The sequence below is a fragment of the Corvus hawaiiensis genome, chromosome 9 (genome assembly GCF_020740725.1).
Source record: "Corvus hawaiiensis isolate bCorHaw1 chromosome 9, bCorHaw1.pri.cur, whole genome shotgun sequence".
Classification (NCBI taxonomy): domain Eukaryota; kingdom Metazoa; phylum Chordata; class Aves; order Passeriformes; family Corvidae; genus Corvus; species Corvus hawaiiensis.
In genome coordinates this window covers 26,058,025-26,073,177 of record NC_063221.1, presented here as the reverse complement: position 1 = coordinate 26,073,177, position 15,153 = coordinate 26,058,025, and the positions used below count along the sequence as shown (strand labels likewise).

The following is a 15,153-nucleotide window of genomic DNA, read 5'->3' as shown; positions in this document are numbered from 1 at the left end:
GTGGAGAACTGTGAAACAGCCTGCCTAAAAGATTTGAGACCTTCTATTTTTTTGCTTTTGATACAAAGACCTTTACAGTCTTTGCTGTAATTGAACATTCAAATGTAAAATATTGCAAATACCAGTTTAGAGTGTTTCTTTTCCCTGAAAAAACGCCAACCAACCAACCAGCCAAAAAACTCACTATGGTGCTAGCTGCCTTCACATGAAGTCTTTTGGTTTTCTTTCATTGGGACAAATTACCCAGGCCTCCTTGGTACTCAAAGAGATCTCTCCCCTTCCAACTCAACCTAATTTTTGAGTCCTGAGCTTCTCTTTGTTTCCCATTATTTCCACTTTTACCCTTTTTCCGAGTTCCTTTCTCTTGACAGCAGCCTTGCACCCCACTAATAGAATTCAGCTGTGGAGGGAATGCAATCCTGGCAGGAGGCAGTGTACCCAATCCCTCACTGCCCACTGAACTTAGCAGGACAAAACTGTCCTTCGCATAATTTTACCAGTGTCCATGGAGTAATTCCAGCAATCAGCCTGTCCTGTTGTCTTTCTGCAGCTCCCTGTACCCCACTGTAACACGAGGTAGAGGAGACAGCAGTGCTACAGCAGCTGTTATTGTTTGATCAGGAACACAGTCCTTGCTGGAATTTCATTTCCCTTGCAGACACGCTACTAGAATACATTTGTCATCCATACTTTGTAGCAGACTTATATTTGCCTGTAATTACACACCAGTCTGGCAATACTTTATTGTTAACATAAAGTACTGCCATTTAAATCCCCCATCTTAAACGGAAGTATTTGCAAAACTCTGTAATTGCTAAAATAATAAAGCTGCCATTACTGTATGGGAAGTTTACAGCTTGTTGCTGAAATACTTACATTGGCTTAACTACACCTGTATGGATTCCTTATGTTTTCATGTGCTGTTTAAGACACATTTCTGCTGGGCACAACCAAACGTTTGTGGCCCTTTCACAGAATGGCTGAGGTTGGAAGAGGCCTCAGGAGCTCACCTTATACAGCCCCTGCTCAAGGGGCTGCCCAGGACCATATCCAGATGCTTTTGAGTTATCTCCAAGGATGAAAACCCCACAAGCTCTCTGGGAACCTGTGCCAGTGCTCGGTCAAAACTGAATTTCATGTTTTCCAGCTTGTGGTCTGTCCCCATGTATGAGGAAGTCTATAAAAGATAACCAGGAAAAACAAGTACAGTGCGGTTTTACCCGGTGCAATGGGCACAGATAGTACTACAAACGCCTAGGGATATGAAAAACAGAAAAGACAATGTGTTTTGGTTTCATTTTGTGTTGGTTTTTCGCAAACAAAAAACTGGTGATGCCCCTCTCTCGTACTCATTCTGTGTTTTTTTGTTTTTTTTTTACATTTTTATTTTTACTTTAAACAGTTCTCCACATATGATTGTTCTGTTCTTAAGTCTGGTTGGGTAAAGCAGACTTCAGGACTAGAAACAGCAGTAAGAGTTTGCTCTGAACCATAAGCAATGTTGCCACGTTACGCTTTTCATACATGAAGCTCAAAACATCCATATTCGGTATCTAAGAGTCTGCAAAAGCTTGGGAATTTGTGCTAAAATTTGTGCCGTCTCTAACCCTTGTTCTGACACACATGCACAGCATTTTTCAGCTCTCTGTGCTCTTTTGGGGGAGGATGAGGGAGCTTTGTGCTCTTCCAGCAATCCCTAGGGCACGGAATGATGGAGTGCAGGTGGTTCTGCATTACCAGGAGGACCTTCAGGTAAAAACTGATGCTCAAGTCCTGTTGCCAAGTGGCAGATGAGTGTGGGGTTCTGTGTTGTGTTGTCTGGCCAGGAAGGATCTGCTCTCCTGGGTCAGGTCCCTCCTGCTGCCGCTTTTCCCTGCACTCGCTGGCCCTGTCCTGGCCCTCGGAACAAATCTCACTGTGTGTCACTCCTCTTGCTTCCCCTCTAAAGGTGACCACCAAGTTGAACAGAGGGACGGAGCACCCCTCCAATGAGGAAAGACTGAGAGAATTGGGATTGTTCAGCCTGAAAAAGTCTTAAGGGTAACCTAATTGTGGCCTTGCAGCACCTGAAAGGAACTTAAAAGAAAAGACGGGGAGAGACTATTACAAGAGCATGTAGTGACAGGACAAAGGGAAACAGCTTCAGGTTTAAAGAGCAGCTTTAGACTGGATACTAGAAAAAAATTCCTTAGGGTGGTCAGGGTGGTGAGGCCCTGGTACAGGTTTGTCCAGGGAAGTCATGCATTCCCCATTCCTGGAACTGTTCAAGGACAGCTTGGATGGAGCTTGGAGGAACCTGGTCCAGTGGAAGGTGTCCCTGCCCATGGCAGCAGGGCTGGAACACGATGATCTTTAAGGTCTCTTCCAACACAAGCCACTCCACGATTCTCTGGAACAAAACCTATTTCTGCGGCACACGTGTACGGTGTTCTCAACCTGGGGGCAAAAAGAGCTTCCCGAGGCCTTTCCTGGGGCCGAGCTTGAGCAAGGCCGAGGGTCGGGATCGAGGAGCCGGGACCCGTCCCGCGGGCACAGGTGCCGGGGCAGTGCGGGCTGTGTGCCCTGCGGGGCGGTGCTGGGCGGTGCGGGGCCGTGCGGGGCGGTGCGGGCTGTGTGCCCTGCAGGGCCGTGCGGGGCGGTGCGGATCCGTGCGGGGCCGTGCGGATCCGTGCGGGGCCGTGCGGGGCGGTGGCTGCGCCGGGCACCGAGCGGGGCCGGGGCCGCGGCCGCTCCCGCTCCCCCCGCCCGGGCCCGCCCCGCTCGCGTCGCTCCGCGCTGGATTGCTCGCGCCTGGCCGGCGCCGTCTGGGGCCCGGCGGGCGGCGCGGCCAGGCCCGCTCAGCCGAGCGCAGAGGCGGCCGCAGGAACAATACGGCGGCGGGCGCGGAGCCGCGCGGCCGCCCCGCACCATGTACGCGTTCGTGCGGTTCCTGGAGGACAACGTGTGCTACGCGCTGCCCGTGTCCCGCGTGCGGGACTTCAGCCCCACCTCCCAGCAGGACTTCGACAACCAGAAGGTCTACACCGTGTACCGCAACCCCGAGGAGGCGGCGGACGAGGACGACGAGAGCCCCGGCGAGTGGGGCGACCGCCTGCTGCTGCACAAGGCCCAGATCCTGGCGCTGGCAGGTGAGGGCGGGCCGGGCCGCAGGGCTGGGGGGGGGCCCGATGCCGCCCCCTCCCCGCTGAGGGAGGGTGGGAGGGGAGGGGGCGGCTCGGGGGGGGGGGGGGGCTCGGGGCCGAGGGTGGGGAGGGGCAGCTCCGAGCGGCCCCGGGCCCGGGGAGGGGGCCCAAGGGTCGGTTTCCAAAATAACCGCGAGCCCCGTGATGCCCTCCGTGATACCCGGGAAGGGGACCGTGGAAACATAACAAAAAAAAAAAAAAAAAGAAAGTTGAGATTTTCGTCCACGGCTTATTTATAGTGCACGGAGTCATTTGTGTACCTTTGCAGTTCTTGCCAAATTTGAGGGGTGCTGTTTTGTGTCCGCTTTGTTAGTTTAAGTGACTTCATAAATTGGAAGGCAGTAGTGGAAACCAGACCTCCAGGTACTGCTCTTGTTAAGCGTGGGCTTGCTGCATTTGGTTTGTTTCGTGTTTAAGGATAACAAATGTTTCCACGCTAAGCGGACCAATTAAAGCGTACACTAAGAAAGAACCCCCTATTTTGGCCATTCGAAGGAGTTCAGCCCTTGTGAGATAGTACTGTTGTTACATTGTCCCTAGACAGTGACTCTTCGGCGGAGTGTTTCCTTGAAGACTTTGCGTAGTTTTCTTGCTGCCATAGTCATAGTTGACATGGAAAGGAAGTTCGGTGGTTGGAGCAAATTGCTGGTTAGTGTGGATTTGCCCAATGGGCTTTTGAAGGACAGCAATGACCATTTGAAATGTCAGCCTGGGTAGCAAAGAGGACACTGGGTTCTCATCCTGACTTTTCCACTTTGGGAGAAGTACTGGTTATGTCTATTTCCTCGAATATGGAATGGGCTTAAAAACTCTTTTGTTTAGTATTGAGCTCTTGGAAGGCAGTGCTGAATTCTGATATCTAAATAGAGTAACTTGGTGTTAAAGTCATGCAAAACTGTTATTTTTCTAATTTTACTTTTGAAAGTTAACAGTTCCTAAGCCAGTTTAGCCTGGTGGTGGTCCAGTTTGTCCCTGGCTCAGCCAATCACTTTTGCCATTATCCTGTTTCTAGTATTGGCCATAAACTGATACCCCAAAAGAACAAGGAACAGCCAAACATGAGTTTCTCTGTAACGCTTTTCCAGTTTCTATTTGCAACTCCAGAAGTTCGGGAGAACTTAACAGTTAGGCAGTCCAGCAGAGGAGTGGAGTCTCCTGCTAAGTTTTTGTTGTGCTGTGCCAGCCCACGTTTTGTCTGTCCTGTGTGTGGCAGAGGAGTGCATGTGAAGTGTTTCTTGCAGGTTTCCTGTCAGATCCATGGAAGACAACGATCTCAGCATCCAGGGTTTGCATGGCCTCTTCCCAAAGGCGGCATCCCATTGGACTCCACCTTCCTCTGTCCCAGTGGGGAACTGCAGCAGCAGTGCCCTTTCAGTTCCTCGTGTCCATCTCAACATAGCTGAAGTTCTTCAGAGAGATATTTAGAAATAGACACTTGGGTCACATGTTGAACCAGGTTGCCTCAGTTTTCCAGCAGGAAGTGCTTCTTTCTGCCAATTCCCTTGTTCCAGGCAGAGCCTGTGTCTACCCAAGACGTGCTCTCCTGAATTCTTCTGTACAGTTTCTCTTTGTTTCGTGTCTCTTGAACCAGAACAAACCAATATATGCTGTTTCCTCCAGAGAACAGGACTTGTTACCTGTATTAGTGATTTGCTCTAATTGCTCTCCAGAGATTCCAATTTCTGCAGGAAGCTCTCCTGTTGAGCCAGGAACACAAGGAAACACAGAGCTATCTTTATTACAGCTGTCACATCTCAATATTCTGACTAGATGTGTGTTTTGCATGCTTGGAAAACTTCTCACCTGAACACCAAATGAATCCTTCTGTGCTTCTTTCCATGCTGCACCATGTAAAAATACCTTAGATGAATTCAACAGAAGTTGTATACAAAGGGTTGCTTACTTCTAAAGTTGTCATTTCTCCCCAAAATGTTAATATTGGTGCTTGTTTTTATTGTGGTTAAAAAACTTTGGAGAAAAAACTTGGTCTTGCATGAAGACATCATAGCACAATTTTTGCTTTATAGTGACCAACTCAGATTAAGATAAGTTTTTATGGCAAACATTGCAAGTGTTATGTTATACAAATTGCTTATTTAGTTAAAAATAATTTCACAAGTCTGCAATAACGTTTCACATACCAGTACAGAACTTTTAATTCTAAAGGTTTCCAGCCTATCTTAGTAATAAGGTAAATAATGTGTATAAAGTTGCTTTTATATTTAAAATATACATAGTTGATTTTGAATTTTTCGGAAGGAACCCTTAACTGCACAAATCATACATCAATGACTAAAGATTTACTGCCTTGGTCCAAGAATTCTCTGTTAGGAACAGGCTTCAGGATCAAATTTAGGCTACAGATATTAAATTAAACAAACAACAAAGAAGGAATAAAAAGGGAAAATGGCTTTTTTAAGCCTGTTCTTTTACAGTTTGAATGGTGACCAATTTTCTTCCACTTACCAAGGCTGCTCAAGTAAGAAAAGTTCTAGCTTTTTATATATATTTTCATGATCAAACACTCTCCATGCAGTGGAAATTAATCATAGTTTGAGAAGCAGATCCATTTGTTTTTCCTTTCTAGCAACTTAAAAAAAAAAGGAGAAGAGAAAGGACACAGATACAAGACCCATATTAATGTCCTTTTTTTTTTTTCTTTTGAAAATAGTTTTTCTTTCCTATTATGTCTGAAGAAATTTAGATACCTTTCAACCTTCTACCCTTGTAATTTAGGAATTCACACAGGCCTAAGTACAGGTTTATGCCCATAATACATAGCTTTATTGGAGCATTGGTTGTGTCAAGAGTTCATAAAACAATTGTCCTCATTTGAGAGAGTCTAGAAGCAATTCTTTGATCCTTTGTGGTGAGGTTGGATGGTTGGAAGGCAATGCAGTTGTGAGGGATATTGTTGCTGCAGAGCAGAGAGAGCTGCTGAAAAGGCATCCTAAGTTTAAAAAGGAAAAATAAAGGAGGGAAGTGTGTTGGGACATGCTCAGAGCATCAAATAACTGTGAGAGACTTGGTGTGTTGTGGACATAAATGCTGTTGTCTTTTATTCTGTGGTGAGTAGTATGTGATAGTGTTAGAGAAGAGTGGTAGATGAACTCTGAGCAGCTGTGCCTTCCCTTGTGTCCCTCTGTGCGTGGCTGGCAACTGCTGAGACTGCTGGGATGTGCTGGCCTGGGAACCTTCCACTTTTTCAAAAGTTAGCCAAAGACTAGGTTGACCTGACTCAGTTCTAGACCTTCCAGCCACAGAAGGCACATGAAAGTGAATGTCTTGTGCCTTAACAAGTTCACCGTTTGGGTACCAGCAGCTGATGCTATGTAGTAATAAAGGAATAATTTTACTTGCCTCTTGAATGGAAAATAGAAGTCAGCAGACTGGAGTTTGACTACAGAGCAGTTTCTTGAGGTGACGTTAGCTGGTCTGTCTTGTTGAGAATATAAAAATAGCAGGCAGCTTTTCAGGAAGAGTTTGAGTCTGTCTTTCTGATCATCCACACCCTTCTTTTTTCTTCTTTTCTGTCCTCTCCTCAAAATTCTCCAAAGCTGTTTTTTCTGGTCCCTCTTCTTTGCACACTTATGCCACTTGCAGCTTTTCCACACTTGTCCAATAGTCACTGGCAGAATGTTGTCTGTGAGCATATGCACCTTATAGGAGCATGGCCTTTAGATGACTCCACTGGAGCTTTTTCTTTCTTTTCAAAGTGATGAATATTAGGTGGAATGAACTGAGTTTCAGGGACTTCTAAAAGTTCCCTACTTCAGGCTATGTTTGTTAACAAGTTGATAATGACTCTTCTCCTAGGAGGTGTTCTTTCCTGACTACAGTAAATAATTGTGCTCTCTAGCTGCTGCCCTCAACATTTCCCACGCACACTATCATAGCAAACATATCTCCATCAGATTCTCATCAGCAATTCCTTAGCTGCCACAGCAAATGTGTCAATACCTGTGTGCATCCCTATAATTTCTTGCCCCTTTATAAAATGTTATGCTCCACTTTTTATTGGAGTAGGTTAGGTGATTTAGTTTTTTTTTTTAGTTTTAAGAGCCTGTGCAGCTCACGGTGAGATAAGTTATTGTGTATTTCAGAAGGATGTAAAATCTCTATTCATAGAAAAAATTTAAATTAAGTGTTTCTAGGACTGAGTTGTGAGTAAGGTTAAGAATGTTTCAGCTTCTTACTGCGTATCCAAGCTTCTTTGCTATGGATCATTCATGGAGGAAAGACCCTTTGTCAAATTCTGGAATAGGTGAAGAATGTGCAATACAAGATTTTTGATTATATCAAGAATATACAAAATTCAGGTCAGGAAGTTGTCTTGATGCGTAATATTTAAGTCCAAGCTTTTATTGGTATTTCTGTAATCTTGGGCTTCTCCATGGATTTTCTCCTTCTTGCATCATTCCAACAGCTTGGGGAGTTGGAGTACATAAAGCAGGTCATAGCCGTGGCCATTGTACCCATGCTCCCTCCCATGTTCCCTCCCATGTTCCTGCTCACTCCATGTGTCCCATTTCCTTTCTCAGGGCAGTCAGTAGGGTGAATGAACCATTGTGGTAGGAGGGACAGCTGACTTTTTGTTCCCAGGAATCTCTGGGTCTGTCCCTTATCAGCATAAGTTGGATGGTGTGCAACAGGGACCTGGGCAGAAATGGCACCAGGAAAGAGGTCAAAGCACCTGCAGCTGCATCTCAGGTGATCCCAAGGGTTGCCCTGAGTAAAGAAGTGCCAGGAAGAGGCTGTGGGAAACCTCCCAGTCCTGGTAGTGGTTCCTCACAGGCTCTTTTTAATGTATTTGATTTTTCCTGGGCTGCTTTGGGAGTACTTGGGAAGAGCTTTGGTGTCACTGCCCTTGAGCAGCAAGTCCAGCTGTCCCTAATGGTGGTGTCACCTCCTGTGCCTGTGCATCAGGTCTTGCCATGCCAAGGGCCCACTCCAGTTGTTGACAGGAACTAAGCTCAGCAGTTTAGGCAGTGCTGAAGTAACCTTGTTCATAATAGCTTTTTTTTTTTTTTTTTTTTTTTTTTTTTTTTTTTTTTTTTTAAAGTTTTACTGTGATATTTGACGTGCATGGCCTACTTCGTCACATACTTAGCTGATGTGCTACTGCTGTGTTACCTTCTCAGCAGGTAAAACAGCTGGCTGTAGGCAGAGGTTCAGCAAATCATTTTGTGTAACAGAGTAACTAACTACTTCACACTCCTAAATATAGTCCTGAACACAAGTGTGGCAGTACTCATGAAAAATATTTAAAGCTAGATTTCACACTCATTTTGTATTTGATCCATTTCTGGTTTATTTTTAACTCATGTAAGATGAAGGGTGGAGTTTTTTTTCCCTTCTTCTAAATCCTAGTGTTGGAGCATACGTGAGATATGAAGGACTTGCACAAAGGCACAATTTTGTGGGGTCTTCTGGGTGTAGTTTCTGTTTGTTTAGTGTTGGAGTCTTAGTATGCCACATTGACACAAAGCTTAAATGGCAGCAGCAAAAAGATTTTGGAACTTTTAAAACTGTAGCTGCTAAGTAGTAGTTTGGAGTAACCCTTATGAGAGTGGTGATGTCATCAGCAGGCTAAAATGCCAGTAAAAATTAATATAAAAGCTGGGATTTTTCTGTGGAAGAAGATGTTGCACTTACATTTAATTTCTTCCTTTCCTGTATTACCCTGCTTATTCTGAATGTACATTGTTTGTTTGTTTGTTTGTCTTTAACCCTTCTCAACTGACCTGCTTGTTCCTCAGTCACATTTGCTTTTTGCTTCACTTTAATAGTCAGAAGTCATCATCTAATTTATTTTTATAACATAAAGACATACAGGTGACCTACACTATTGTTTTTCTTGGTCTTAGTACCTTATGTTGCACCACTTAACACTAGTTATGCTTGTAAATGTTGTATAAGCTTAGCTAGCGTACAGTAAAAACATGAACTTCAGAATTTTAACAAAATTGTCTTCAAAGATAATATGGTTATGGTAGCTATGGTAACTAAAACTAATTAAAATATGCTAAAATTTGCAGGGGAGTGAAAAAGGAGAAAAATGTAAGTTAATGTTTTTGTTTTCATAATTTAACAGTAAAACATTTTTTTTCCAGTCTATTGTGTAAGTGCCAGTCAGTCAATTATATGCGTTTTTAAAGAATTCCTTTAGAAATAGTAGAGGCTGAACCACATTGTAATTTTTGTATGTAAACTGAAAAAATGCATAAATCTACCCACTATTTCCATAGTAAGCTTATTCCTTGGGCAGAAATACTTGTGGAGGCTTCCTTGAGTGATCTCTGTAGGCTTCTGCTTTATCTGCTGGACAGCTTGTGGGCAGCATCTCTGTGGCTTTGTGGCCTGTGTGATCATGAAATCATCACAGGGTTTGGTCCTAATATAATTGTACAGTCTAATACAGATGGACTGGTGAGGGCAGCCAGATTGATGAATTGTAGCTGTCATTGAGACTGATGATCTCTTTGAATGAACTTTTGAACTTCTGAAGAAATACATAGCATTTGCTATAAAAGATTTTTTGTGAAGTATTTATCATGTTCCAGTTTTTGAAAAGAAATTTCCATAGTTAGGTTTCATGTGTAGGTGCAGAAGAAAGATTTAAAGGATGGTAAAGGATGGCATTTTCACATCCTGCTTGTTTTCAGGGTTTCTTTTTAATTTAATGGTAATGCTGTACTAGTGTACTTGTTTCAGAAAGGATTAAGAGAGTTGTTCTGTAAGAGCTGTAATCCTTTGTGTTTGACATGTGCAGAGTATTGTACAAATACTAACAATCCGTACAACACTTCAGTGGGCTAGATGGGGACAGTAAGATGAAAAGTTTGAATTGTTCAAGGTCAGTATTTAAGTAAATATTGGATCCAAGATTAAAACTGTCCTCAGTCTTGTAGAGAGCATGATTTCCTGTTTCTCAGCATAGTCTTTTCTTAACTTGATTGTCCAGCTCCATCTGTTTGTGCTGCAGCCAAGTTCTAGTACCACTAAAAGTTAAATGAAAGGCAGAGTTTTGCTGACAAAGAATGACGACTGTTTTTAGTTGTATTAGAGTCATGTTGCCTTTGGTTAATTATTTTTGATGAGACTTTGTGTTCACTTCTGAACTGAAAAATAGATTTCATATTAATAATGGAAATTAAGGAAGAAAATACATGTAAGTTTTTCTTGCAGCACAGGTCTGACATATCTGGGCTGATACTCAAGACTGTAGATCTGAACAATCTGCTGATGAGTGAGCACATGAAAAAGGAGAATGTTAGAAAATACTTGAGTTTCTTCATGTGCACTAGAAATTTGACTACAAATAGGTGGCCATATCAATAGCTCTCACTCCTACCAGAATTAAACTGGGTATCTCATTGACACCTCAACATTATTTGCTTCGGTAGCTGGCATGATAGGTTTTTTTTTAGTTTTAGTTTGTTTTGGGTTTTGTGAGAGCAGCAGCAAGTCCATGCTCTGTGCATTTACTTGTATTAAATATTAATGGTCAAGAGCCAGTCTTGATCTAGGACTTCAGAGAGAACTTAAGAGGTTTATGTAATCTGTGCTCTGCTTCTGTAGGATTTTGGCTCCTTAATCTTTTTCTCCCTTCTTTAGTGCCTTTGTACAAAGCAGGTGTGGCTTTCTCTCCATCATCAGTGAGCACTCTTGGTTCAGGCTCCTGGCACATCATCCTTCTTACCCATCATCTCTAAACCTTTCAAGCAGTGGTTTAGGACCTTTCTATCTTGCTTTTCCCCAGTTTGATTAAGAATTATTTTCACTCTGTTTCCAATTCTTTAGACTTTATTGAAATTCACTTCACAAGATTTAGCAGGCTTTTGGGCCAGTTCCTCAAGTGCATGTCTTCACCTTCCTGTGCTTATCGGCCCTGCCTGTCACACTGCTGCTTGATGTGTTGTTCTTCCCTGACTTCTTTGCTCACTCTTCTTTATGCTCTGAAGACAACCTTCCAGTCACTTATTTGTGTGTTGCTGTCATTTTCTCTTTCTGGCAAAGTGCTGCAGAACTGCTTAGTTCTTCAGTTTTTGGGAGTGATACAAGCCCAGATGATGGCATCTCTCAGCTCTGCCTTTTTATTGCTAACTTTTCTCACTTACATTTTTTTGTCAGCTTCCCTTTCTGACACCCTTAGCAGAAATCTTTTTCAGCTTATGCTTAGGATGTCCCAACATATTTTCCTACAATTTTTGTCCATTTATCTTGAATTTGGAGTCAAGAGGAGGAATAATCTCGTTTATCATTCCCAACCCAAAATCTGGTGTCTCTTACATGCTCCTCATCTGCTTTGTTGCTTACACTCATCTCTACCTTTCTGTCCAACTAAATATACTTCTGAAGTGCTTTCACTGTGCCCAGTGTTTATTTATGGAATCTTTTTCTCTGTCCTTCCAACAAAGCTCTCTTCTAGTCTTAAAAAAAAAAAAAAAAAAGCAAAACAGTTTAGTAAATTTTACTATCCAAATCCTGAATTGACTGTGCCAGCACCTGCTTGACCTCTCTTTTGCACATTCCTCCCTTTTTTAGCTGCATTGAGTTTGGTGGCACCTGTCCTCTTCAAATGACTGCTGCATTTCCACTGCTGTCTGTTGCCCTGTGTTTGTTACTGTCATTCTCAGTTTCTTCTTTGGTAGTGGTTGTAATCTCAGTGTACTCCTAGATCAGACATGTTTTATATGAGGCACACTTCTTTTTGCTTTGTATCCTGAATATCTTCTGAGCCTGCAGGATCATTACATTTTCTGAAATCTTCTTCCTGTTCAAGTCCTCCTTTAATGTGTGCATTAAATTAAGTAAGAAAGTAATTTATATTTCTTTTTTTTTCCCAGCTTCAAATAAGCTAGGTGGGGTTTTTTTATTATTATCATGCTGTTTTCCTTCTCAGTCACAGCAGTATTGAATATTGTTTATTTGTGTGTAAGTGGCACTTAGGAATCCATGCCCTGTTGTGCTTGGTGTGTTTGCTTTAAAACACCACATACACCTTTGGTTATGGGATCTGTGCTTTGGTTCTTTTGCATCTTTTACTTTTTCTGACCTGTAACCAGTGCACAGCCTGCAAAGGCAGGTGAACTTAGCTCCTCTGTAGGAGCAACCTGACTGAATCAGTAGCAAACCAGTTCAGTGCAGCAGTGTGTGGGGAATCTTGTGCAGGTGTTGTCCATATGTGCTGGGTACATGCCTGGAAATGGGAAAGCTGATGGTAAGTTTTTTCATCTGTCAGCATATCATTTTTCACAAGGAGTGGAATTTTTTTGAAGGCTTAGGGGAAGGACGAATTCTGTTCAAGGTTCTTTCATTTTATTACTGTAAGATTTATAGCATTGCCAAGCCCCTTCTTTAGACTGATACCAGACCTGCCATCCCTCATCCATTTGGAGTGCAGATCTCTCTTCCTTTATTTTTCCAGCTTTTATTCCAAAGATGGAAAAAAAAATCAGCATTTGAACTCTTTTTTGAAGGGATTAGTTTGTTCAGTCCTTATTTCTAAATTAGAAAGTAAGGAGTGCTTTAAAGAGACTTTAAGATTTTCATAGTTTTATTTTACATCCCACAATAGGGTTTTCAGTTTTAGAGCACTAACATATTTCTCCTTGGATTTAACCAAATCCCTGCCCTGTTGAAGTTGCTTTCTCTGCCTCAGTTCCCTGCCCCTCTAGACTTGATGCTGTTACCTATTGGTCTGGATCCACCTATCCTGACACTGAAATGAGGGCCTCATTGAAGAAAGCATTCCAGGATCAGTTTATCATTTGCTAGTTGATAGAGATTCTCTAATGCAGGGTTGCTTTTTTGGCTTTTCTTTCTTTGAGCACTGCTGAGGCCAAAAATCTCCCCAGGCACTTTTTTCTGACGGCCTGTTCAGCTTTGGGAGAAGCCTGGATGGGGAGAGACGCTGTCACGTGCCCTGGCTCTTGAGGCCTGCGCTTCACTATGGTGAGGAGTTGACTGCCAAGATCTCTCCAAGTCTGACCTTTTCTTGGAGTACAGTTATTTCCAGCATGCTTTACTCTTTATCTTGAATCACAGAATACCAGGTTCTCTGTGAACAAAAGCAATTTTTCCTAATATACATGTGTCTTTCAGAATGTCCCTTCCTAAAGAACAGAGGGAATCCATTCTTGTATCAAGCATCCACCCTGCATATTTTGTTACAAGTACCTAATTAAGTATGTTAAGTGCTAGTTCTCAGTAATTGATATCACTGAACTCATTGCATATCTAAGGAAGACCATAGACACAACTTTATAACAAGCTGATCATAGCCACCTAGGGGAAGGTGTAATTTTTAACTTCTAGCAAGGTTTAAATGGCTGGGAACAAAGTCCAGATAAGTGATTTGGGTCATTTCAAAATGAGGCTCTGAGCTACAATGCTTTTAGGCTGCCCTTCTCTCTCTTCTGTAGCCCCAGGCACTGAATTGCAGCTTGTCCATATATTTGTTTCCTATCCTGGTTTTCTTCTGGCTCAAAATCACAGGTGTGTTGTTTTTTGCTGGATTTTTATTTCGTACCTGTCTTTTGTTTGATGGCACAACAGCAGACAGAGAATCCTAAGGAGAACTGCTTATAAATGCATGTTCATGTTTCTCCTACCCTTCCCCCATGTCTCCACTCTCTCCCTCCCACCCCTTCCCAAATTCCATTAATATTAACAGAACAAGAGCCAGAACTCCAGCATTAATCTCAAATTCAGAATGAGATTTTTCTGGCTCTGTCTGCAGCTAATGCAGAAGACAACAGAGGTTAGAAATGCACTTAAAAAAAAAAAAGAACAAAAGGCCTTTTCATATTCAACACACTGAATGGATTGTGTTAGGTAGAAATAAGCTTTCAAAGACCAGAGCATATGTAAAAAAATATTATATGTATTGTTGTTGGAAGGCAGAGGAACATTTATTTGCTTACTGATTACATTTAAAGTTCCTGAGCTTTAATTTACATAACTCATTGTTTCTTCAAATTTTGTGTGTGGAGAAAAGAGTTCCTTTTTTCAGCTTACTGGTTCATGTATAGATAAGCAGTAAAACCAAAAAGTCAAATGAACAGAAAGAGAACTGTGTTGATAGTTACATGCCAGCAATGTACAAACTAAGCATTTGTAAGGAGATGTATAAACAAACTTCAAAACCAGTGAAATTTTGCAAACATAGATTTCATAGGCAAACTGAAATTGAGTGGAGAGTGAAGAGAATGAAGAATTCAGATAATTTGCATTTGTTTTCTTTGACCCCAAACTAAGTATTTTCTTTCATTTTCAGTGTTAAGTGCATAGAATGTGTTATTAACCTTTATGAATTGACTTTAAAAGCCAAAATCAAAGATAAATATTACTGTTCTTCTAAATAGTTTTTGTTTGAATGTTGGTTTATTCACTGGAAAGTATTCGCTGACTTCTGTAGTCTGCACAGGCACGTACTCCTCTGTGACCCCTGTCTGTGGTTGCTCCAAGAGTCACTTTTCCCCGCCATGGGAAGGATGGCTCATGTCCCTGTCTACTCAGTGTGGGGTTCTGGCTTCTGGTGACCTCAGCGAGCTGTCAGCAGACAACTTTGTTAACTCTGTCAAGTAATGGATTGTGTCCATCTGGTTGTGAAGCCAAGGGTTATTTCAGAGGATAGAAACTGATCTGAATTCTTCAAATAGAGAAGGAGGTCATCTGCATGTCCTGTGGAAGGTGCTTTGGCAAAGCACTCTGGAGCAGTTGGCTCTGCAGTATCCATGTGCTGCTCTTCCTCCAAGGAATTGAAAGAACATATTTTAGCAAAGGATTCCTCAATCTAGCCAATACCCTGAAATACATGAACACAGAAAAAGTTGGTGATTTTCTTTTTTTGCCCCATTCAATATGGATTCATTTATTCTTAAATTCCAAGAAAATACCAATACCCATCAGTCTATCCTTTAGTCTGGAAGTTTGTGTTATTTGGGTTTTTTTGGGAAGGGCTCCC

At 42.4% G+C, this 15,153-nt stretch overlaps 1 protein-coding gene across 9 annotated transcripts in view; it reads left to right on the top strand.

The window, feature by feature from the left end:
- LOC125330262 (BEN domain-containing protein 5) overlaps positions 1–15,153 on the top strand; it is an 888,500-nt gene that overhangs the window by 528,067 nt on the left and 345,280 nt on the right. Inside the window, exon 1 of one of the 9 annotated variants that reach the window (XM_048313228.1) lies at positions 2,825–3,128. The exons of 6 other annotated variants lie outside the window; for them this stretch is intronic. In XM_048313228.1, the coding sequence (XP_048169185.1) occupies positions 2,909–3,128 (220 nt within the window). In that variant the 5' untranslated portion in view covers positions 2,825–2,908. Of the gene's footprint in view, positions 1–2,824; positions 3,129–13,619; positions 13,683–15,153 lie in introns of those variants that run through there. 2 more of the 9 variants (XM_048313231.1, XM_048313229.1) reach the window with 2 other exon arrangements.